At 44.9% G+C, this 23,965-nt stretch overlaps 1 protein-coding gene across 1 annotated transcript in view; it reads right to left on the reverse strand.

The window, feature by feature from the left end:
- The window catches only part of KIF25 (kinesin family member 25), a 71,717-nt gene extending 50,794 nt beyond the window's left edge, over window positions 1-20,923 (reverse strand). The window contains exons 1-4 of the mRNA XM_014526953.2: window positions 20,813-20,923; window positions 18,416-18,481; window positions 12,216-12,341; window positions 3,947-4,085 (exon numbers count right to left, since the gene is read on the reverse strand). Coding sequence (XP_014382439.1) covers window positions 3,947-4,085; window positions 12,216-12,341; window positions 18,416-18,481; window positions 20,813-20,887 — 406 coding nt within the window. The 5' untranslated portion in view covers window positions 20,888-20,923. The remainder of the gene's footprint in view (window positions 1-3,946; window positions 4,086-12,215; window positions 12,342-18,415; window positions 18,482-20,812) is intronic.
- Window positions 20,924-23,965: the final 3,042 nt, after the last annotated feature.

Consider the following 23,965-nt stretch of genomic DNA (forward strand, 5'->3'; position numbering starts at 1 on the left):
TCTTTCCATCCCAGGGCAGGAGGTTGGACTCGATGATCTATTGGGGTCTCTTCCAACCCTAACAACTATGAAACTATGAATACATTTAATTTGACTAGTCACATTGTGAATACTGCACAGCTATTCTGCACGAGGGCATCTTTCACACCAAAACAACAATCAAGTGTCTTAAATTTTTTGTCACTCCCTATTTTAGACTCAATGGGTGCTTACAGGCATGAGCCCACCCCCCCCAAACAGCACTTTACTTTCAGCTTGGCGCACCCCCACACCAAGCACAGGGCATGCCCAGAAGAGGAACTGCGTCAGTTTGACTAGGCTCACCCAGCATCTGTATAGCTCACACGCTTCAGCATGGCTTCTTGGCATTTTTATCTAACAGCTGATTCAGTCAGCTATTAGCTAAAAGTGCCATAAAGCCCCACTGAAGCACACAAACTACACAGACACTGGGGAGCCAGGTTAGACAAGATTTCTCTTCTGGTAAAGCGCTGGGTTTTTTTTTCCATGTTTGTCAGTACCCAATAAGATATGTATCAGTTCTACATAGTGTTCCTTTTTGTGTTGTTTGTAATACTGCTCTCTGGGCTGCTGAATTTTTTTTTCATCCTATGGAAAGGTGGCGTTAACTTTCCCCAAGAAGTTTCCTTGATGCTTACCTTTGCCCAAGAAGTTTAGGGTCATGATTCCCCCACCCATTCACTGGGCCAGGTATTGGATTTATATTTGGTTCCTCAGCAACTTCCACCTTGCCAAGCAGTAATAACAATAGCTTCTTCTCTCTTTCAAAGACTATTCAGTACCCATAGCTACTGATAAGACCTTTTTCTCTATGACAGATTAAGTTAAAAGAGTTATTTTCAATTTTCAGAACCTTTCCAGCCCATTAATGAATGAGTCTTAAGAGGATCACTAGCAATTAGTCTGCCAATATGTTTGCTAAAATGACAATTTTTGTTTACCAGAGAAATGGGCTTATATGAAGATAATCAATTTTTTCCTATTTTGGAAATCATTATTCATACTTCATATAGGAAAGAAAGCAATCCTCTGTTTTTCAGAATGTGGTTGTACAGATCTAACAAGAAACTACTTGTTTATTTTGCAAATGTTTTATAGTGTGCTCTGTACTCACCCAAGCCAGGGAATTTACACCTTTAAACTGTTCATCGGCATGGGCCAATTTTTAAGATTAAATTTAGACAGGTAAAATATGTTTTCTCAATGGGAGGGGGTGTACATGTAGACAGAGAAAGAGAGCAAGGGGTTGCTGGTTGTGCAAGATGAAGAACACAACTCATGAGAGTTATTCTGAATATATGTTTTTGTTAGTATAATCTCTTAATTATGCGTAAGATTTTATGGAGGCCAGCCAAATTTTCATCATCTGTTTTACCAGATTGGATAACATCCAACTAGAAGCTTTCCCCTCCTACAAATCTGTTCTGGTTGTTTAAGTTCTACCATATTCACAACACAATTTATTAATTAGTTCAGACTCTTTTCCCCTTCCTCCCATTAATTTAAGATTAATAACTGTACTCTACTCCATCTGCTTTGTAATGTGTTGTGTCCCATTTTGTTTGAGTCAAACAAAATTATAGCAGAAAAATGCCTCAACATCTTTTCCACTGGATTGTTTCTTTATAAAGATATTTTAGTATGGTTGTGGGTGGAGTTAGTGATTCCATCAAACCCAAATGTATCCCAAGAATGTGTTTTTAAGGCACACTCTGTATCACATTGGATTCTTTTGTTGTTTACCATTATTAGTATTTATTTAAAAGTTTAATTTACAAATATTCCCGGTAACTTAAAAAGATATCATTCATGGGCCTCTTTAACATTATTGCTAGAGAAGGCCTAGGTCCTGCACTGCTTGTGGCGACCCTTGCTGTACCTACACAAGTCACAATGCAAGGTCATAGCCCTACATAGCATATTAGTATTTATATTGCAGCATGCAAAATAAAAATAAAGACACTGAAAAAGCAAGTTAAAATGCACAGGATTTACCCAAGTACTGGCATGCCTTTTTGATATAAGTGCAGAGGTTCCTTTTAAATCTGACATAACTGAACAGTGCATTATGGGTGTCAAATCCAAGACAATAATAGGCCAAAGGACTCTAAGACCTTCAAAAAATGATCCTGAAGCAACTTTACACTCAATTTAAGGGCTGATCCATGAGTGTTTGCAACCTTATATTGGTTCAATTTGCTATTTTATTCTTCACTGCTATAACAAAGGTAACCTGCTTAACTACTTTTTTCCTATCTTAACACTGAAGCATTCTGCCCACACAGCATAATGTAGATTTAATTTAATTCGTCTGCCTGACAAACCAAAGAATATTCATTTTCACTGCTGTCTGACAATGTAGATGACTCACTCTGTAAACCACTGAGCTTGCTGATTGTTCCCATGCTGTGTTCAGTCCCTTTGGAGTCAAACCAGACTCAGAACTACTGTATTTTCTCACATACAACATGTACCTTTCCCCCAAAAATCAGCCCTACGAAATTGAGGTGAACGTATTAAGCAGGAAAGCTGATTTCCTGCATGGGCAAGAAGCACCCTGCTTTGATCCTTGCTCCACAGTGTAGCAGCTGTGGCATTACTTGTTAAGCAACTGAGGGAGTCAACTGACTTAGTGGCACATTGTTTTCACTCCAGATGCGTTAATGATAGTCTCTCCTTAATGTTTTGGAGGTTCCACTAATACAGATAACCTTTCTTAGGGCAATTTTGCTGTCTGGTAGTTGCTCCTGGTCTCTCTCCTATTTCACAGCTCTGAAGACTCCTTAGCTTTTTCCAAAATCATAGATCCACCCATGTTGACCAGTCTTTAGCAGCAGCAAGGCTTTCAACTTTAGTTAAGCAGGAAGGGGAAGGTGAATCAGCTAAAAATTAGGCTCTGTCCCTGTTCTATGCAGCCATACCTTTGGAGAAAGCATTGTTCTTCATTCTTCCTTTCAAAAACACAGCATATATTATATTTTAGGACATGTTGTATGCAAGAAAATAAAATAACTGATTCCACCTCCTCCCCCAGCCAAAAACCAAAAATTGTATCTCAGGTGTTGCAATACCTGGGTCTCATTGTGAATACAGTGGCCTACATTTTTGGCTTTTGCCTTGAATTCCTGTATTTGTGGTTAATTAAATCAGAGGGGTATGATTATGTTTTTAAAAATCTGGACCCTAATCCTACAATCAGATAAGCTTTATGCCCATGTAGAGGCCCACCAAAGTCGATGAGATTCCAAACAGGTGGAGTTCCATAGTCAAGGGCCAAGTTTCAGGTTTACAGCTCTGGGGGCCTTAGCTACACATACAGAGAGTACTTGTGCACAAAAGTACATACTTTCAGGTATTCATGTCTGCAAGTGAAATGTAAAGACTGCATATTGGAAATTTAGTCCTTCCAGCATTACTTCCCACAGTTTCCTGTCTGTGTGTCTGTTTTTAATTAAGTATATTTTTCTCTTTAAAAATACACTCACAAAATCAAGTCTGCCCCAATTTTTTGAAGTTTCTATGATCTCCTGAGACTTTCTCTGATACAGTCAAAAGTACAAATTTCAGCTAAGGTAACACATTCCTCATTCAGCTATGCTGAAAGAATCGAGATAACAAGCCTGAGAATGTCACATTAAAAATGTTGGGAGTTAGGCCAACTCAGCAGTCTAGCAGCAGCTGCAATCAGCATAAAAAGTGGATCCAAACTATTTATCAACCCAGCTGCCCTGTGAAAATATCTAATTATTTGTTATTTTTATAACACCAATGTTAGATCTCCAAGACAGACAAAACCCAGAAGGAAAAAGATATTACATTGTAAGTGGTTTGTGTCTCAAAACCAAATAAAAAACAATGAACATTAACATTTAGCACAAATATTGCCTGAGATAAATGTTTGGGATGTAAATGCAGTGAGCCTTACTTTGCATAGCTTCATTTTGCAGCTGTATCTTTTGGACTGCAGTCAAAACTTGGTAGAGATGATTCTTGTATTGATGCTGAAAGTCTCTGGAACGTTCAAGAGCAAATGAATGGAGGTTCTTCAGGTCTTGCTTAAGTCCCTGTACAGTAAGCAGAAACAACATGTTAATAAAGATATAAAAAGAAGTTGGGGAAATGGTAAGCTATCCGCAATGAAAAGAATTGTGGTGAGGAATTATAGTCAAGAAGAATTTTATATTTCATTTAATGAGGTCAACAAGGATGCACAATATAATGTGGTGTAGCTAGAGACTGATGATCTCATTTCCAAGGAAATTTAGAAGCACTCAGATTTCTTTAGAAGGCTCTCAGAATCTCACAGACTATGCTCAGATCATCATAGCATCAAGCCCTAAAAGCAGAACAAAGTATCTCCTTTTTTCTTGCCAACTAAAATCAAGGTACAGTGAGTGTGTCCTCTGCACACTTACAAATCATATATTCAATTAAATTTAACTAGAAACACGTATCAATAAAGTGCTTAATCTATTCTTTACTAAAAGCATTATATATAAATTTTGTTTGATAGCTACATATTTGGTCATTCTCAAACATTTCTAAAATGAGTGATTTCCACTCACTGGTAAGAAAGGTGATTTATTTGACAAAGATCAGACTTCTTGTGTGAGATGGATTTTTTTTAAATGACTGTAATACATCAAGATAACATTTAGAATGTGAATTTTAAATATTTGTAGGAGTATCCAGAGTACCTTCAACTCAGAGTTATAAACAGAAATAAAGTAAAAATAAATTGAAGACTCAAGAAAAAGCACAGGCTGGACACCTCTTACTACAGTCTCAGAACAGGAACTGTAAAATGGGGTTAATAATAATTTACTTCCCAAGGGGTTGTGATGGTTAATTAATTAACAGTTTAAGGTAGTCAGAAAATGTGACTTGTCAAGTGACATATTCACTGTTCCAACTAGTAACATATAATGCACCACTGACTTTTAATTAATTGAATATTTCATAGTTTCATAGTTGGTAGGGTCGGAAGGGTCATCAAGTCCGACCCCCTGCCATGGCAGGAAAAAGTACTGGGGTCAAATGACTTCAGCAAGGTGTTTGTCTACCCTCCTCTTGAAGGCCCCCAAGGTAGGAGCCAGCACCACTTGCTTGGAAGTTGGTTCCAGATCCTAGCCCGCCTGAATCTACCCTCTGCCAGCTTGTGACCGTTATTTCTAGTCACTCCTGGTAGGGCTCGGGGGAACAGGGACTCCCCCAATGCCTGCTGGTCCCCTCTGACTAGTTTGTAAATGGCCACTAGATCCCCCCTCAGCCTTTTCTTGTGGAGGCTGAACAGGTTCAGGTTCCTTAGCCTCTCCTTGTAGGGCCTGCCCTGCTGCCCCTTGATCAGCCAGGTGGCGCTCCTCTGGACCCTCTCAATGCTGTCCACATCCCTCCTGAAGTGCAGTGTCCAGAACTGGACACAGTACTCCAACTGCGGCCTGACCAGTGCTGCATAGAGGGGGAGGATCACCTCCTTGGACCTGCTTGAGATGCATCTGTGGATGCATGACAAGGTGTGGTTGGCCTTCCTGACCATGTCCTCTCAACGCCGGCCCACGTTCATTTTGGCATCAATGATGACTCCAAGATCCTTTTCTGCCTGAGGGAGTCCCGGCAGACGGGCTGATCTGGTCCCTGCGCAGGAAAATGGAGGCAAAGAAATCGTTAAATAGGTTAGCCTTGTCATCTGATGTGACAACCAGAATTCCTAGCGTGTCTTGCAGAGGCCCCACGTTACCTGGCACCTTCTTTTTGCCCCCTATATATTTAAAAAAGTACTTCTTGTTGTCCTTGATCCGGGTAGCTAGTCCCAGTTCCGTCTCTGCCCTGGCCTTCCTGACCGCCTCCCTGCAGCCCCGAGCAACTGAGGTATAGTCCTCCCTGGTGATGGCCCCTCCCTTTCATTGGGTGTACGCCTCCCTTTTAGCCAGGAGACGTTCCCGTATGCTTTTGGTGAGCCATGGGGGCCTTTTCGCCCTCTTGCTCACTTTGATTTGTGTAGGGATTACTTCCCTTTGAGCTTGGAGGATCGTCTCCTTAAGGAGCGACTACTCCTCCTGGACACTCAACTCCCTCCAGGGCCGATGATTGCTGTCGCCCAGGTGGTCAAGCACCCGTAGCCCCCTCACGAGGTCGTCGCCTGTGGCCAGCACCAGATCCAACAAGGAGTCTCCCCTGGTGGGGCTCTGTACCTCCTGGGTTAGATGGAGGTCTTGTATCTCGGCTAGGAATAGGTAAGTGGTCAGATCTGGCTGACTGCTCTTCCCAGCAGATGTCTTGAAAGTTCAGGTCACCCACAATGACCATGTCTTTTGACTTAATTACCTCCGTGAGCTGACTTAAGAATTCCTGGTCTAGCTCTTCCCCTTGGTTGGGTGGTCTGTAGTAGACCCCCAACGTTCAGTCCCTTTCCCATCGACTTCCTTGTATTGTAACCCAGAGTACTTCAGTGTGCCCCTCATCTGACCTTGTGCTACTAGATGAGGATGTGTATTCCTCCTTGACGTAGAGCGCCACACCCCCACCTTTCCTCCCTGTCCTCTCCTCCCTGTCCTGTCCTATTTTAATGATAAAACTGTAAGTTGAACTGAAGGCAAAAAAGCAAATCGAATGAAGTTTAGCTGAGAAGCCAAAGAACATCCCAAGTTAAGGATAACAAAAAATTGTTTTTCCGATATATAGGGAGTAAAAGGAAGGCCCAGGGGGGTATAGGACCACTACTGAATGGGCAAAAGCAATTGGTGACAGACAGGGGGGACAAGGCTGAACTCCTCAATGAGATCTTTGCCTCAGTGTTCCTAAACGAGGGGCAAGACAAGTCTCACAATGGGATTGCCACTGGCAAGAAAATTTGAGCACTTGTGGCACGCGGACCAGGTTCCGGAGGATTGGAAAAGGGCTAATGTGGTCCCTATTTTCAAGAAAGGGAGGAAGGAGGATCCAGGCAACTATAGGCCAGTCAGTCTCACCTCCATCCTTGGCAAAGTCTTTGAAAAGATTATTAAGGCTCATATATGAGAGCCCAGCAGGGAAAGTTATGCTGAGGGGAAACCAGCACGGATTCGTAGCAGGTAGATCATGCCTGACTAATCTAGTCTCTTTTTATGACCAGGTTACAAAACACCTTGATGCAGGAGTAGGGGTAGACATCGTTTACTTAGACTTCAGGAAGGCCTTCGATACAGTATCCCACCCCATACTGGTGAACAAGTTAAAAGGCTGTGACTTGGATGATTACACAGTCCGGTGGGTGGCAAACTGGCTAGAGGGTCGTACCCAGAGAGTGGTGGTGGATAGGTTGGTATCGACCTGGAAGGACGTGGGCAGTGGGGTCCCGCAGGGCTTGGTCCTTGGACTGATACCCTTCAATGTCTTCATCAGTGACTTGGACGAGGGAGTGAAGTGTACTCTGTCCAAGTTTGTGGATGATACAAAACTGTGGGGAGAAGTGGACACACTGGAGGGCAGGGAACAACTACAGGCAGACCTGGACAGGTTGGACAAATGGGCAGAAAACAATAGAATGCAATTTAACAAGAAGAAATGCAAAGTGCTGCACCTAGGAAGGAAAAATGACCAGCACACCTACTGCCTAGGAAATGACCTGCTCGGCAGCACGGAAGCGGAAAGGGATCTTGGAGTCCTAGTGGACTCCAAGATGAACATGAGTCATCAGTGTGATGAAATCATCAGCAAAGCTAACTGCACTTTATCGTGCATCAGCAGATGCATGACAAACAGAGCCAAGGAGGTGATACTTCCCCTCTATCGGGCGCTGGTCAGACCACAGTTGGAATACTGCGTCCAGTTTTGGATGCCACACTTCAAGAGGGATGTGGATAACCTGGAGAGGGTCCAGAGAAGGGACACTTGTATGGTTAAGGACTTGCAGGCCAAGCCCTACGAGGAGAGACTAGGGCACCTGGACCTCTTCAGCCTCCGCAGGATTGGTTGAGAGGCGACCTTGTGGCTGCCTATAAATTCATCATGGAGGCGCAGAAGGGAATTGGTGAGACTCTCCTATGCAGGGGGTCAGACTCGATCTATTGAGGTCCCTTCCGACCCTAACATCTATGAATCTATGAAACACACACAAACCCATTTTTATCACTTCCCGTTCTAGGATTACTGGTAATTTAGTATTGTAAGACCCTCTACCTCTCCTAAATCACATTCATCACCTTGTGGACAGTAAACCATCATGATCTGATTCTACTGCTCACTGATGTGTGCAGTGGAATCCCTCAGGGCTCAGCACAAACCCATTTTTATCACTTCCCGTTCTAGGATTACTGGTAATTTAGTATTGTAAGACCCTCTACCTCTCCTAAATCACATTCATCACCTTGTGGACAGTAAACCATCATGATCTGATTCTACTGCTCACTGATGTGTGCAGTGGAATCCCTCAGGGCTCAGTTCTGGGGCCAGTGCTGTTCAACATCTTCATCAGTGATCTGGATGAGGGGGTGGGAAGCACCCTGTCCAAATTCACGGACAACACAAAATTATGGGGTGAACCTAACACCCTGGAGAGGAGGAACCAGATCCAGGCTGACCTCGACAGGATGGGGAAGTGGGCAGAGAGCAACAGGATGCAATTCAATAAGGACAAGTGCAAAGTGCTGCATCCAGGGAGGAAGAACTGCCATCATACCTACAGGCTAGGGAGCGACCTTCTCAGCTCCACTGAGGCAGAAAAAGATCTTGGAGTCACTGTTGACTCCAGGATGAACATGATTCGCCAACGTGATGAAGCAGTTGTCAGAGCCAATTGCACCTTGTTGTGCATCTGTAGGTGCTTCACAAACAGGTTCAGGGAAGTGATTCTCCCCCTCTATGTGGCACTGGTTAGGCCGCAGTTGGAGTATTGTGTCCAGTTCTGGACACCGCAGTTCAAGCGGGATGAGGACAACCTGTTGAGGGTCCAAAGAAGAGCCACTCACCTGATTAGGGGCCTGCAGGGAAAGCCCTACAAGGAAAGGCTAAGGGACCGTAACCTCTTCAGCCTCTCCAAAAGAAGGCTGAGGGGACACCTTGTGGCAGCGTATAAATTCATAAAGGGAGAGCAACATGAAGTAGGTAATGATCTGTTTACCAGGGCACCCCCTGGTATGACAAAAAACAATGGCCATAAGCTACTAGAGAGAAGGTTTAGGCTGGACATTAGGAAAAAGTTCTTCACAGTCAGGGTTGCCAGAATCTGGAATTGGCTCCCAAGGGAGGTGGTGCTCTCCCCATCCTTGGGGGGTCTTCAAGAGGAGACTGGACAGGCACCTGGCTGGGATCACATGACCCCATGGTTGGTGACTCTTTTCTTGCCTGCCGGGGCAGGGGGTCGGACTAGATGGCCCACTGAGGTCCCTTCCGACTCTATGAATCTACTGAATCACAACCAGCTCTGCCATTTTATCTAAGTATTTAAAATGCTACTGCAAGATTTTCTGTTAATGATCACTGTAATTAGCCAAAATCACTTCATTTTTTCAAAATTGCATGCCTCTTTCAAACCAATTCAGCAATGAGGTTCCCTTTATCCTACGTAACCATATGGCTGTTTGGTTGGGACAGTCCTGGATTTTGTAGGCCATCCCAGGGTCCCCATTTGTTGGTGAAAATTGAAGCAAATTTCTGTATTGGCGCCACCCCACCCATATGTGCCCAGCCCGGCTTTCGGAGGCAGGGGAGGGTTGTGGGGGGCTCTGGGCTGAGCACTGCTCCTCCTATCTGGGGCAGGAATCAGAAGGGACAGGGCAGGGGAGGGGGCTGAGGCAGGTACCTGCTCAGGGTGAGCCAGGATGGCAGAGCAGGGCAGGGTGGGCCAGCATGGAGGCCCGCAGCTGGGCTGCATCCCCCACATGCAAAGAATGGACCCAACTAGGAGTGGCTCCTGTGCGGTACACCCTGGGCTTTCCCAGCTTGCACTGTGTGGCCACACAGCACCTCCACCCTGCCACTTGTATCCTCATGCCGTGCTGCTGCAGCCGTGCATGGCAGCCCCAGGCAGCTGCTGGTGGAGGGGGGAGGTGCTGTGTGTCATCATGGGCTAGCTGAGCCTAGGGGGGTGGTCACATAGGGGCAGCTCCCAGCTGGATCCAGCCTCTGCTTGCAGGGAATGGAGCCCAGCTGTGGGTATCTGTGCTGTCCCACCTGGCCCCATTCCGCCATCAGGGCTCCTACGAACTGCAGGGCTGGGGCTCTGTGTGTGCACATGTGTTCATCCACATGAAGAGGGGGTTGCGGAGGCATGGGCTGTGTGCATGTATGTGCACACCTGTCCCCATTCTCAGATTTTCCTACCCAGTCCCGGCACCCTACCTTATCCCGGGTTTAGGCATGAATCCAGAGAAGAATAGTCCTCTAAATTAACACTTGCATGTGTTCTTGAAATTAACAATTTTAAGGACTACCTTTTTCAAGCTGATACCTTTTAACAAAGGTAAAAAATTACACTTAATGCAATTGCATGACTATGCTTGGATCTTCAACAGAGACCTTGAACACGAAGAAGCAAGGTTTTCCTTGTGGTGGTATCTCTTATTGGATCAACTCTATATTTGGGAGAGATGTTAGATAAGCTTTCAAGCACAAACTCAAACCCTGCTGCTTGAAAATGAAGTCAGTTTTAGGTACTGTGAAATAGATGCACATTGATCAACAGAATATCTAACAAACTGCTCACAGTTCAACCCAACAAACCAGTCATGTGAGGAAGTCAGTGGAAATTCAAGATGCTTTTCTAGGAGCAGGTTATCTTTCATAAGATAGATTTATTAATATTGTCCCTTCAGGCACGTCTATAGGGCAGACTGCAATGTATTTCACAGTAGGGATGCACCAATAAAGATTTTTTTGGCCAATACTGATGGCCGATTATGAACCAGCCATACCAATCCGATTGCCGATATGCAGCCTGGCAGCTTGAAGAGCAGCGTCCAGCCAGTAAGTCTGTCGGGGGAAAGGGATATGGGGGGCGGGGTGCAGCAGATCGAGGCTCCCACAGTGAGGGAGGGAGTGGGGCTGGGGCATGGGCAGGCGCTGCCCAGCCAGGGTGGGGTGCCGGATGGAACTACGGGCGGCTCGTCCAGGGGGCGTGCAGGGTGGGGAAGGGAGCTGGGTCAAGGCTGCGCTCAGGGCAGGCAGGGGCAGCACTGGGAGGAGGGGTTATGGGGTGGGCTACAGCTACCCCAAAATTTTCCATAGCCACCCCATAGCCCCCCTCCCAGCACTGCCACCACCCACCTCCCCCACCCCAAACACAGCCCTGGCCCAGCCCCCCTCCCGCCAGGAAGAGGCCGGCACAGCCCCTTATCCAGAGCCCACATCAAGCAGCCCGCCCTTGCCCCATGCACAAATCCAGGGAGCACATGCCCCCCATGCCTCCCTGGGGGTGTATACAGCAGTGGGAGCTGTCCCCTGCAGCCCTGGATGAGCTACCCACAACTCTGTCCTGCTCCCTGCCTTGGCTGGGCAGTGCCTGCCCTTACCCCATTTCCTCCCTCACTATGGAGGCCTCGATCTGCCCCTCCACGCTCTTTCCACACCCCTTCCCCCGACAGACTTACCAGACAGACTCTCCATGCTGCCAGGCTGCACTCCTGGCCATGGCATTTATCTGTCACATTATCAGCCACATCAGCCAAAAAAATCCACTTGCCAATAATGTAAATTTTCCTTTTATTGGTGCTGATACAATATGGATCAATGTATTGGTGTACCTCTACTTCAGAGATACCCAAGTCAGCTTTAAAATAGGCCACTCAGATACTAGTAGCACTCTAGCCATGGCACTATGAAGCACAGCACAGACTAATTTCCTTGGTTTCTTTGGTAGGTCTTGCAAGCCACACTGAGCTCTGTTTTGCCACATAAAAACTATTACCAGTTTAACACTACCTTAGGTATCTGTAAACTATGCTGAAGTGACTGCTGTGACTGCAGAATAAATACACCCTAAGATTCGGAACTGATTATCTAGGGTTTTTTTGTTATTCTGTAGGAATATTTTCATTTTCAGTGTAGAGGATATCACTGGATTACTGTACGATTAGACCTTGTTCTGACTTTATCCCAACTACAGAGTTGGTCCAATAAAAGTTATCACCCTAAGAAATCCTTGCCTCTTCCATAATTTCTGAACTATCACAGCTACAACATCCCACTTACATTACTGGATTACTACTAAGAATCTTTACCTGTATTGTTGCATGAAGCTCTTGGATGACAAGTGAGGGCAGGCTCTTGTGCAAGTTCTGTTGCTTTTCAGAAACGAAGTAAAGCTGTGATGCTTCATCAGTGCTTCTTCCAATCAACCCTTGGCACTGCCAAAAAAAAAATCTAAGAACAGTACTTTAAAGAGTCACAACTCTGCAAGTGTAACACAGGAGACTTACATTAGTAGAAGCCATGGGGTAGAAAACGCACCTGAAATGACTGGACATCTTTACATGTGCTCTGGGGGTGAAGGTATTTTAATTAGAGCGGCTTGCAATGTCTCATGTATTCAGCGTTCCGCGCTTCAAAATGGCAATGGGGGTGCTTTAACTAAAGCTCGTTTGACAAGCTTTAGTTAAAATGCCCCCGTTGCCATTTTGAAGTGAGGGGATGCTGAATACACAAGACTAATTAGCATGCTCCAGCAGACTCAATTAAATCAAATCTGCTCCAATGCACTGTAATTACTGTGCATTGGAGCAGGTGTCCCACATGTCTACAGGCACTTATTAATACTCTTACTACAGTAATTCCCATATTTGCTATAATAAAAATTGATTAGTTTATGAAAACCATACAGTAGTAGTAGCTGGTAATAAACAGGCTTTAGCCACTATGAGCTGTGCTTCATCTCCCACAAATAAAAAAAAAAAAGGATTTATACAACTCACCCAATCTAATCCTAGTTTTTATATCAAACTCCAAAAACATAATTTAAGACTCTGACCAAATGAAAATTCAAAACATTGGGACTGCAGGCTGAAACACTCTTCTTTTCCAATACCAAAACAACACGGCTAATTATTGAAGGGATTTTCAATCAGTGGATAGCACAGAGCACACTGAGATAGGTTAAAGACAGTGTTTCAGCCTACTCTCCAACCTTATGCCAATATAACACCACTGCCTACAACTACTTCAGTTGTATTTTTTAAATTAAATTCCATTTGAGTTTTCATTGAAGCAATTTTATTAAACACTCAGATACTGATCTATTATTGGGTTAGTCCAGTTTTGTCAGCATAATTCTCCAGAAATCAATGGAGTTATATTAGTGTAAAATGTAGTAAGTTGGGTCCTTACTTCAAAGCAACCAAATGTATTTTATGGAAAATAGAGAAACCAAAGTGTGTATTTAATTCCAAAAACATTTTTATTGCCAAATTATTTGATATGAAGAAAGAAAAAATGGGATTTTATAACTCAATTGCACCTACAACAAAGATGACTTAAAAATGAAATTTCTACAGAGGAAGACGTGAAATTCTGCCAACAGCCATACCTTGAAACCTGCATTATATAAATAAATTTAAATAAAATCAGCATTTTATCACTAACCTGGTTTCTAGCCATTACTAGTATGTGCTAGGCACAGATGTTCTGATCTACCTCCAGAACTGAAGGCACCATAGCTGCCTGCTTCTCTGCAGAAGTAATGTGACAAAACAGCTTCTGGTTCCTGAGCCACTACATGCAGAGCTAGATTTGGATATCTTTGCAGGGCACTGCTTACAAACTCAATACTAGCTACAACCTCTTATTCCAGTTTTCTCCCCTAATTTGTCCCACCATCATCCATCACCAATTAACTAACCTTACAGTCTCTTTTCTTATTTCTGAAGTGCATTTGTATCTACCATGGAACTACTTCCCAGTTCATTAAATTTATAAATACTCTGCCTGCAGTTCCCAGTTGTTTAAAATAAGGTGGTAGGACAGAGTGCAAGAATGACACTTCAAGTAATGATTAAGGCCTAAATCCAACCAGAGAGCAGTTGGATTTAATTCAGGTCATTTGCCACGATAGATACTGTGGACCAAAGATTTAATTACAGCTGACACCTGGAAGACAAGAGAAACATGATGCTCAGTGAACTGGTGCTGTAAGAACAAAAAAGAACTGAAAGAAAAAAAAAAGAGGATGGGTTGTGATCTCTAAAACAAACCCTTCCTACTCATCCAAACCAGGTGGGGTCCTCAAAACTTTTTCATATTGTGAACTACACTTCAATGCAGGAATTGTTTCCTTGACCTATTCACCAGTGCAATGGGGAGGCTCATATTAATATGTTGCAGTAACAACTGTACACCAGGGTTGTCAAACATACAGCCTGCAAGTCAGATCTGGCCTGCAGAGCCATGTAATCTTGCCAGTGGAGCTCTAGAGGGGCCAGAATGAATGTGGGTGGGACCCACTGCCAAAATTCAGGATATGGGGCCCTACTGGGTACATGTAATGGAGAGGAGCAAGAGACAGTTGCATTAACCCCCACAGCCACTGCTGCTCATACTGTAGCTATAGTTGGATCTGGCAAGGAGAGGGTTCACACATCTGGCATCAAAGAATACCAGAAAAATACTGTTTTAAATCTTTCAAAACAATGTAATAGCTGGCAACAAGAGGGTAAAAAAGCTTCATATGACTAGACAGCTTTCCATCACCTGCAAGCTCCTCACCGACCACAAGAAGAGAGTATCAACCCTACTTCCGCTTTTACTTTGTGCAAACAGGGTTTCCACTCATGCTCCTGTCAAAATCCCTACAATCAAATAGCTCCTTCTACACCTAGATAAATTAGAGCAACAAGTAAGAGGAGGGACATAGCAATTTTCTCCTGTCTTTAGGAGGCTTGACTGCTCCCTTGAAAACAACAGCTAAAATGGAAGATTCCAGCTAAAAAAATGCCAAGTGGAAATGAATGTTCCTCTGCATCAGAGTAAATCTTTTAATGCTGATATTTAAGGAGACGCTTATCATAGATCCACAGGTAGAAACACTCTATATGATTCTATAGCTACCCCACAGGCAGGTGCGGGAGGAGACTGTGTGGCATGTTTTAGATAATGACTGTTTAAGGGGTGGCTAGAGATGAGCCTTCCTGTAAGAAGAGGGCAGAATGGAGGTCCCCAGTTGAGGGAGTTAGCTGTGACTGAGGGGAGGCTGACCCTGGGAGATTGTCACAGGAGTTTTTGAGGGCTAGGTGGTAGTCTGAATGTCAAAATGTTGTCAGTTCTGTTGACCATAATCTGTTGTCAAAGCATTTGATACCCTTTTCTTTTTTATACCATTTGTTCTTCCCTTGTAATAAACCCTTGTGTTTTGTTTCTTGTAAATCATGATTTCTGGGCAAATTAATAACCTGGGTCAGTAGGCTTACACAAACCCAGGGCACAGCTGGGAGCACTATGACACCTCAGGGTTTTGTCACAACGCTATCAATGTATTGTTTTTGGTTTTTTTTATCCTGTCTTTAATCTGTATCTAAAGCATGCCAGATTATTTTGAAAGAGGATAGTGGGTACTAGGGCACAATTTTCTATGGCATGCACAAAAGGCTTTTTCTAAATTCATATTTTTATTACAGACTTCATCAACCAGAAATTGTAACAGGTCTTATCCAGGGACCTTTTTTTATTTTTAACCTGTTTAAAAGTGACTCTCAGGATTCAATCCCTTTGGGCGCCTATACACAAGCAGCAAGGCTGCTCTGATGCGCTGTAATTGCAGTGCGTCAGAGCAGGCTCGATTAATCGAGTCTGCTGAAGCCTGGTAATTACCATGCTACAGCAGACTCCCGTGTCTTGTGCATCAGCTTCCCTGCGTTTAAAAACAGCGGCATTGGGTTTTAACCCTGTGCCCTTGCCACCATTTTTAAGTGTGGGGATTCTGATATACAAGATGCTCCGGGCCCTTTAATTAGAGCGGTTTTCAGAGTTGCTCTAATTAAAGTGCTGCTGCCACATGCCCCGCCCCTGAGCACATGTATAAATGCCCTGTGATACTATTTCTGCAAAGACTTGTGCGTGGACTTAACTTCATGCATATATGTAGTGCACTGAAGTTAATGGTGCTATTGCCCAGGCATTTAATCCCATGCATAAATCTTTGCAAGATTCAGGCCTATAGTACTATTCACGCTTGTAATTATTAAAGCCAAGAACAATTTAAACACTTGGTTTCTTATTGCTACGCATCTTGTTTATTTTCATTTTTCAGTTATCCACTGGATGGAGTATAAAAATAGGAAGGATTGTTCTTCCTTCATCCTGTCTTTCAAAAAACAAGGTGTGTATTTTATTCCAGGGCTTGAAGTATGTGATAAAATATGGTACTTCAGGAGTGGATACTCTTTAACAGAGGTAAACCTACCTTGTATTGGTTAAGCTTACACTTGTACATTTAGAGGACAAACTAAACCAATCTAACCAGTTTTAAAGTCATAAAAGAAGAAGGAATTCAAGATTTACCATGAAAATGCTGACATCACAGATTACATCAAGTCTTCCATACACACATGCACACACACAATATATATATGCACTTCGACAGAAAAGCAGATACAAAGCTAATCAAAATACTCCTTCCAATATCACAAATCATTTGGCAGTGTCCTCTGGGTGGTGGTGGCATGTTCTATGCTCCCCATGCTCTTTTATTTGCTCTAGCTTTGCAGTACACTTGGCAGCTAACTGAACCTCTGGAATGTATTTTTGAGCAGTTATAGCTAGATTTGTGAATGACTGTTTGTTTGGCAGAAAGTTGAGAGGCTTTAATTGTCTCCCCTCCAGAGCCAAAATCATGTTTTTGTCTTTTGCCTCTTAATATCTAGCATGAACTTTCCATATTGCATGTCTGAGACCAAAAGGCCAGTCCAAATTTTTAAGATTTCTGCCAAATGCTAACAAATGCAAACACAGGAGAATTAACGGAAATTATATTTTTCCAATATAACTGACAACATTCTTGTATGTAGCTGGCAAAACTCAACTCACGTGTACCATCTGGTTTGCAATCAAACCTGCTTATAAAATTAAACCCAGCTTTATCCAACACTGAGACAGAGAGGGGGCAAATGGCTTACCTGAGGTCAAACAGAGGCCTAATGACAGCTTGGATTAGAGTCTCAGTTGACAGTCTCTATCATTGCTAATCCGCAAAGATGGACCTGGTCTAGCATAGTACAATAGACAACTGTTCAAACTTCACTAAATCTCTGGCCCAGTGGTTCTCAACCTTTTGGAACTCAAGGCACCCCTGCTTGGGCTTGAGCCACCCCTTTGCAAATGCCAGCTCTTAGTTTTCATTTGTTTTTTTTAGTACAGACAAATAGCAGAGCAATTTTTCTATTTCAGAGAACTCAGAAAGCCAACACGTCAAAATACTTTTTTAACACTAAGGATTCATATTTGAAATATCTGGGTGTATCTTGTAAATCATGTTTGCTCAGCACTCTTAAAAAAAATCTCAAGGCAGCCAAGCTTGCTGCATCCCCTGGTTGAGAATCACTACTCTAACCTTTTGGCTTTGAAGAGACAAAATACTGCTTGTTATTTCAATACTGGCTTCAGAAATAGTGAACCCTTTTAATTAGTCAAACAATATCTGACAATATCTGAGTTTAGCTAGCATCTTTCTATTCTTCTCTCACACTTTCTCTCCTTCCACCAAAAGCGTATTTTCTTAAGCTGCGATACATATACACATATATGTCACCAAGATTCTCAGAGGACCATCTCTCATTAACGCAGTAATGAATGATGGTTCCTTCAACCTACTTAATGTTAATTAATTTAAGAGTGATATTAAAAGAATGATCTTCCCCATCAAAATCTGCACCTACATTCTACATACCTAGTTCAACTGAAGGAAATATCATGCATTTCAGTGCACAAGTGCTCAGATTTGGACCTGCCTGTTTCTATGGACATAAAAGTATCTAAGCATCTGCAACACCTCTATGTAACTGGTACCTGCAATTCAATTAAATGTCCTTTGCAAATTTGGGAGAACAGATTTTGAAAACATTTCAATGTCGTTCTTCAGATCTGTGGGGGCCAATTGTTTTAGCAGGTGAACCACAAATTAGCCCCATACTGTCCCCAAGTGCCACTCCGGTACCCTTCTCCTGCCTGATCCGCTACTCTGCTTTCGGGTCCCTGCCCAATCTATTGCTCTAATTTCTGCCCTGGGTTCCCTGCCCAATCTGCTGCTCCACTTTCTGCTCCCTGCCCAATCTGCTGCTGTGTTGCATCTCTTCTTCCCAATCAGCCACATGCCAAACACAGAGACTGTTCGTGCCACAGCTGGCCACCCCTACTTCAGATAATGGGTCTTAGCATCAACTTACAAACAACCTGGATGCTTTAAGAAGTTATAAAAAAAATAAACAGAGTAAGTTACCTCTGCAAGTTTCAGATGAAGAAGAGAATTTTCTGTCTCCAATACAACAATTCTTTCTTCTTTAGTCTAGAAAAAAAACCCAAATCAGCTAGATTTCCAAGTCCCCAATCTCAGTAATTGTGACAGAAAAGGCTAAGTGAGATGAGTTCTACCCTGCGATTTTTATTGGGAACACTTTGAGAGGACTCAGTGTGAACAGGCTTTGATGTACATATTTCTTGTAAATAGCTTCATAAGCAGGACATCTATATGCCCTTCTCACCCCAGGGGAAGGTAGCAGGTTGGGCCTGGCAGTAGGACCTGAAGACTGCTCTGTGATTGCCTCCCCATGGCTTTTTATTTCATTTGATTGGATTAGCGTTGTTCCCAGGCTACTAGAGTTTTGTAACTGTTTTGTGCCAAGTGCAACTGCCTGGGATGGAGGAGACTGAGTGAGGTTCTCAGAAAGCTGGAGGGGCAGAAGGTCCCAGGAAAGAGAGAGTAGAGAGAAAACAGTGCTAGGGAGGACAGAGCGAGTCCATGTAAAGACGGGGGGAATTGGAGTGGCAGAATAAAGACCGTTTGTTTTGGGGCAGGGTCTACTGTGCTATTTGGGATGCCGGCACTCTGACGCCCACTCTTTAAAGAAGAAAACACCCCCTCCTTTCCAGGAGCTGACTACAAAGAAGGAGGTCTCAGAGGTGGGGGTGGTCCCTGATCACCAGGGAAGCGAGGGACTGAGACAAGCCAGGGCCTAAAAGCCAGAGGCCCTGGCTCTTCTTCATAAGAAATGCACCTTGTGAAACCCTGCCAGGGGTCCTCTCAAGAGAGAGAGACCAAATAAGGCTGCTTCTTGGGAAGTCCTAAGACAGAGCTTTTCCCCAAAAGGAGGGTTGATCCTGCATGAGTAATAAAACTGAAATAAGCACATTTTTTAGTCTAATCAGATCAATAATTTTTACAATCATTCATGTGTTAATCAGCAGCGTGGCTTTTACAGGCTAAGAAGCCAGTGTGATGTAACTCTTTACTTTTCCCTTTTCCTATAATGGAATCTAGCTGGAACCTGTTTCCCCAAAGCACCTTGGGCAGAGCCTGGTGTTTGTGACTTCCTGACATCAGTTTGCAATCCTGTATTGTTTCAGACTGACTGCAAACTGAAGCAGGTTGTTGTTAACCTAGTTTACACTGTGGAACGGTTCCCTGTGCAAATGAAAAGAGCAAACAGGAAGCATCACTGAAACACCGCTGAAGCCTGGCTCATAATTCCTAGACTGGGAAACCCTGGTCTAGTTTAATACACATCTGTTGTCATTTAACTCAGCGTTTATCACAAGTATTCAATTATTTGATAACTTATACAGATATTACTGTTAAGAACCAGATACCTGATCTCAAAGAAAAAAAAAAATCGTTCCAAATCCACAGAAAGTTTATCAATTTTGGAAAAAGCAGGGGTTGTTTTATACCTAGCCAAACTGGGTTTGGAAAACCAAGGATGCTGCTGTTTTCAGACTGCGGAGGAAGCCGAAAATAAATGCTGTCTAGTGAACTTGAAGCACGTGACTGGACTCGGTACAGATTACCTATGACATTTGAAGTTCTGGTAAACTGGGATGCTTACCCAGTAACAGTTTGCCTGCACTGTCATGCACTGCACGACAAGGCCCTTCACCATCTGCTCAAAGGGACAGCTCAGACTGGTACCATGATCTTGGGAGAGGATCAAGGCTCCCTCCCCTACAACTGAGCCTTAAGAACAAAGCCAGACCAGTTAACCCAGTGGATTATTAACCCAGTGCCCAGAGGGTCATCCCAGCCTGAGTCTCCAAGACCCCGGGGATTCAGACGGGCAGGTATGAAGCCAGGTAACCTCGCTCATGCCTCCAGGGGCAGCTGTCCCTCCCTGCCGATGCAGACGCAGCCCTGGCTGCATCTGGATCGCACTCTCCAGCTTCTCCTGGCGGCCAGAAGGGCTGAAAAGACCCGTCATCCTGGACGCTGCGATTGTGAAGTTCTGCCATGCCCGGGGTTGGGGCACCAGGCCTGTGCCCGCTGTGCCCATCACCCAGCCCAGCCATACCCCTGGGTCTCAGCCCAGCTGTGTGGTGGGGCAGTGGTGGCCTTAGGGTTGTTGGGGCCCTGAACAAGAGAGTCATTTGGGTTGATAATTGAATACTTATGACATGAGAGTCACTTGGCCCCTGGGCCAAGTGCATCTAGCAACACAGGGTATCTATCCCACACCCCGTCTCCCGCCCCGTACTTCAGGAAATGACGTCACGACTATGACTCCGCTACAGGGGGAGGGGCACTTGGAGAGGGGGCGGGGCCAGAACTGATCTGCTCTGAGCTGGCCCCACCCCCTTCGAACTCCGCGGCCTGGCGGGGGGGGAGGAGAGTGGGGTACGGACTCACGCGCAGCTTCCGCTCCAGCTGCCGGACCCGCTGGTCGGAGACGAAGCCGAGGCTGATGCCGCCGCTCTGCCGCATCCTCGCGGCCCCTCCCCCTCCTTTGAATCGACCAATGACAAGCAGGGCCAGAGCTTCGCTTCGGTTGCTATGGTCACCGCCCCTTCTTCGGCTCCCATTGGCTGGGGGGGCGGGGGGGGGGGGGGGGCGAACCGCCGCCCGCCGAACGCTGAGGAGCGCCTGCCCAGAGCGCGCGCTACCGGCAAAGGAGCGGGGCCAGATTGGTAGGGGAGGTCCCCTCGTGGCTTGAGTGACAGCAGCAGCCCACCAATCCAAAGGTGTGGGATGGGGCGACCCCCCTCCCCTGCGCCTGCGCCCTGGAACTCGGGAGGCTGAGGCGACATTGGCGAGCGTCGGGGGAGGAAAGGCACGAGGGAAATCCGGGTGTTGCAGGTGAAACGCTGTGAGGGAGAAGTGGCAGCGGTTGAAAGAATGAGCTCATACCTTGCAAAAACAAACCAACCCCCCCCCCCAGAGTAAATCCCATCAGGCTCTTCTATATAATCTGGAGTGGGGGTGCTCAGCCCAGGCCCATAGACGCATGGCATCCAGCCCGTGGGGCTCTCCATGGTGCAGGGAATTTGGCAACAGGGCTCCACCCATCCAGCTCGCAGGGCAAAAAGGTCGAGCATCGGTGATACAGAGGAAGGAACAAAGAAGTGGGCCTGGCTCAGCAGTGAGTGAAGGCACACAAGAAGAAGAATATACATCTGGCCCAAGAACTAAAATGAATTTTGCCTTGATGTTCAGTAAGTATGATAATGTAGCAAATAAGGTAAAGACAATAAGGGCCATGTTCCCTCACGTATGGCTAATGGAAATAAGGATATGGAAATCAAAATCACCACAGTCAACATGGAAGCAAAGTGAAAGGAGGAGAGAGGGGAAAGTAGCCCATCAGAGAATGGAGAAAGAGCTAGCACATAGACTCTTGGGGCACCTACACACAACGGGCCTTTGCTCCAACACATGCTAATTAGCACACTTCAGAGCAGACTCAATCAAGTTTGCTGCAAGGCTGCTGGAGCATGCTAATTAACATACTCCAGCAGCCTCTGCATCACCTGTATTCAGCCTTCCCACGTTTCAAAATGGCAGCAGGGGTGCTTTAACTACAGCTCATTCAATGAGCTTGTTGAATGAGCTGTAGTTAAAGCGCCCCCTGAATCCATGTGACACCGCAGGGACTTTAATTAGAGTGGCTCTAAGAGCTGCTTTAAAGTGGGCCCTCGCCACCCTGGAGGACTTGTATAGATGCCCTCAGATTTGATAGTTAGGGGTGCCTATAATGTGCAGCAAGGCTGCTCTGACTCACTGTAATTATAATGCATCAGAGCATGGTAATTACTGCGCTCCAACAGACTCCAGCGTCTTGTTCAACAAGCCTTAGTTAAAGAGCCCCCACCACCATTTTTCAGTATGGGGATGCTGATACACGTGATGCTTCAGGCACTTTAATTACAGTGGCTCCCTCCCTCTCGCTGTCTTCTACAGCACGTGTATAAACGCACATTGTTTTTAAATATCTATCAGGTGGGGCTTGGTATTGTTTTACTGAAGAAGAGCAAGTATGTTACCTATATTCAAGAAGGCTCCAGGCCTGACACATGGCTCCAGAGCCAGCATGTCCTGGACTTGGTGTGTGGACCTGGAGCCAGTGTGTAGAGCTGGAAGCAGCACACTGTCTCAGCACACAGCATGCCAGATCAGGCCCCAATGCTGGCACTCTAGATTGGGCCCCATCACATCCCCAGTGTAGTGTGCTGGACTGGGACTGCTGTGTGGCTTCAGCACAGCATGCTGGATTCTGGATTGGGATCTGCTATGCTTTCCCCAACCTTAATGCATTGCCCATAGCCCCAGAGATCCCCCAGGCCTCTGGTACCTACCCATACTGCAAGGTAATATTTTCTCCTTGGGGCCTTCCAAAAACAGGGTGAATGTTATATTTGGGGGGCATGTTAGCTGAGAAAGTACAGCAACATGACACAAATTGGGAGACATGGCAGTACAGAGGAGGATCAGGATATACAGGATGAATCAAATGACCTTGAGAACTGAAAAAAATAAATGGGATGATGTTTAGTTTTACCCAATGCAAGATTATGAACTAAAAGACCAACAGCAAGGATTCTGCTATAAGCTGGAAGTTCATCAATTGGAAATGAGGGAGGAAGAGAAAAATCTGGATGTTCTAGTCAATTGCAGGATGATGACTGAGCCATGATTGTGATGTGGGAGTGGAAAAGACAATCTCTCTTAGAATTTACCAGTCAAGGTATTTCCAGTAGAGATCAGGAAGTGTTCATCTCACTGTCCAAGGCTGGTGAGACTTCATTTGCACTAGTATGTTCAGTTCAGGTAGAACAAACCCAGACTGGAACAGGTTGGAAGGGCTAATAGGATTATCGTGAGCGAAAAGTCCATCACAGGAGAGAAGACTAGAAGAGCTTGGCTTTTTAGTCTGGCAAACTGAAGGCTGAGTAGGGGATCTGAATGCTACAAACACATCTGGGTGGGAGGGGGTCAGACAAAGGACAAGAGGAGAGGAGCTATTTAAACTAAAGCAGAAGGCTTGGCACTAGGACCTGGCTGCCTCCATTTCTGCACAGGCATAGCCCCCACTTTGTTGAAGCTCCTGTGGCATTGACAGAGACCCCCACCCTAACTCCTAAAGTGCTGGCTGCCTGGCTGCAGCGTGGTGCCAGCAGAGTCCTCCCCAGGCACCAGATATCGCCACCATGACTTCATAGGCCGGATCAAGTCCATGGGCCATAAATTGCTGACTCCTGAATTGAAGGACAATCCTGGCATAAGAATAAATAGATATTAACTACCCATAGATAAATTTAGGTTGGAAATTATAAGGTTTCTAACCAACACAGGAATGAGATTCTGGAATGGCCTTTCAATATGAATAGAAGGAGGAAACCTAACCTAGTTTTAAGATGGCATTTCATCATTTTTTAAAGGATTATATGACATATTTGCCTATTATAGCTAAAGACTAGATCTTATGACCCATGACATGGTATGCCTTCCAGTCATCTGTTCCTATATGCTTTCTAATGGTATTTAATTTTTGACCACAGCCACAAG

The sequence above is a fragment of the Alligator sinensis genome, unplaced genomic scaffold (assembly GCF_000455745.1).
Source record: "Alligator sinensis unplaced genomic scaffold, ASM45574v1 scaffold448_1, whole genome shotgun sequence".
NCBI classification, from domain to species: Eukaryota; Metazoa; Chordata; order Crocodylia; family Alligatoridae; genus Alligator; species Alligator sinensis.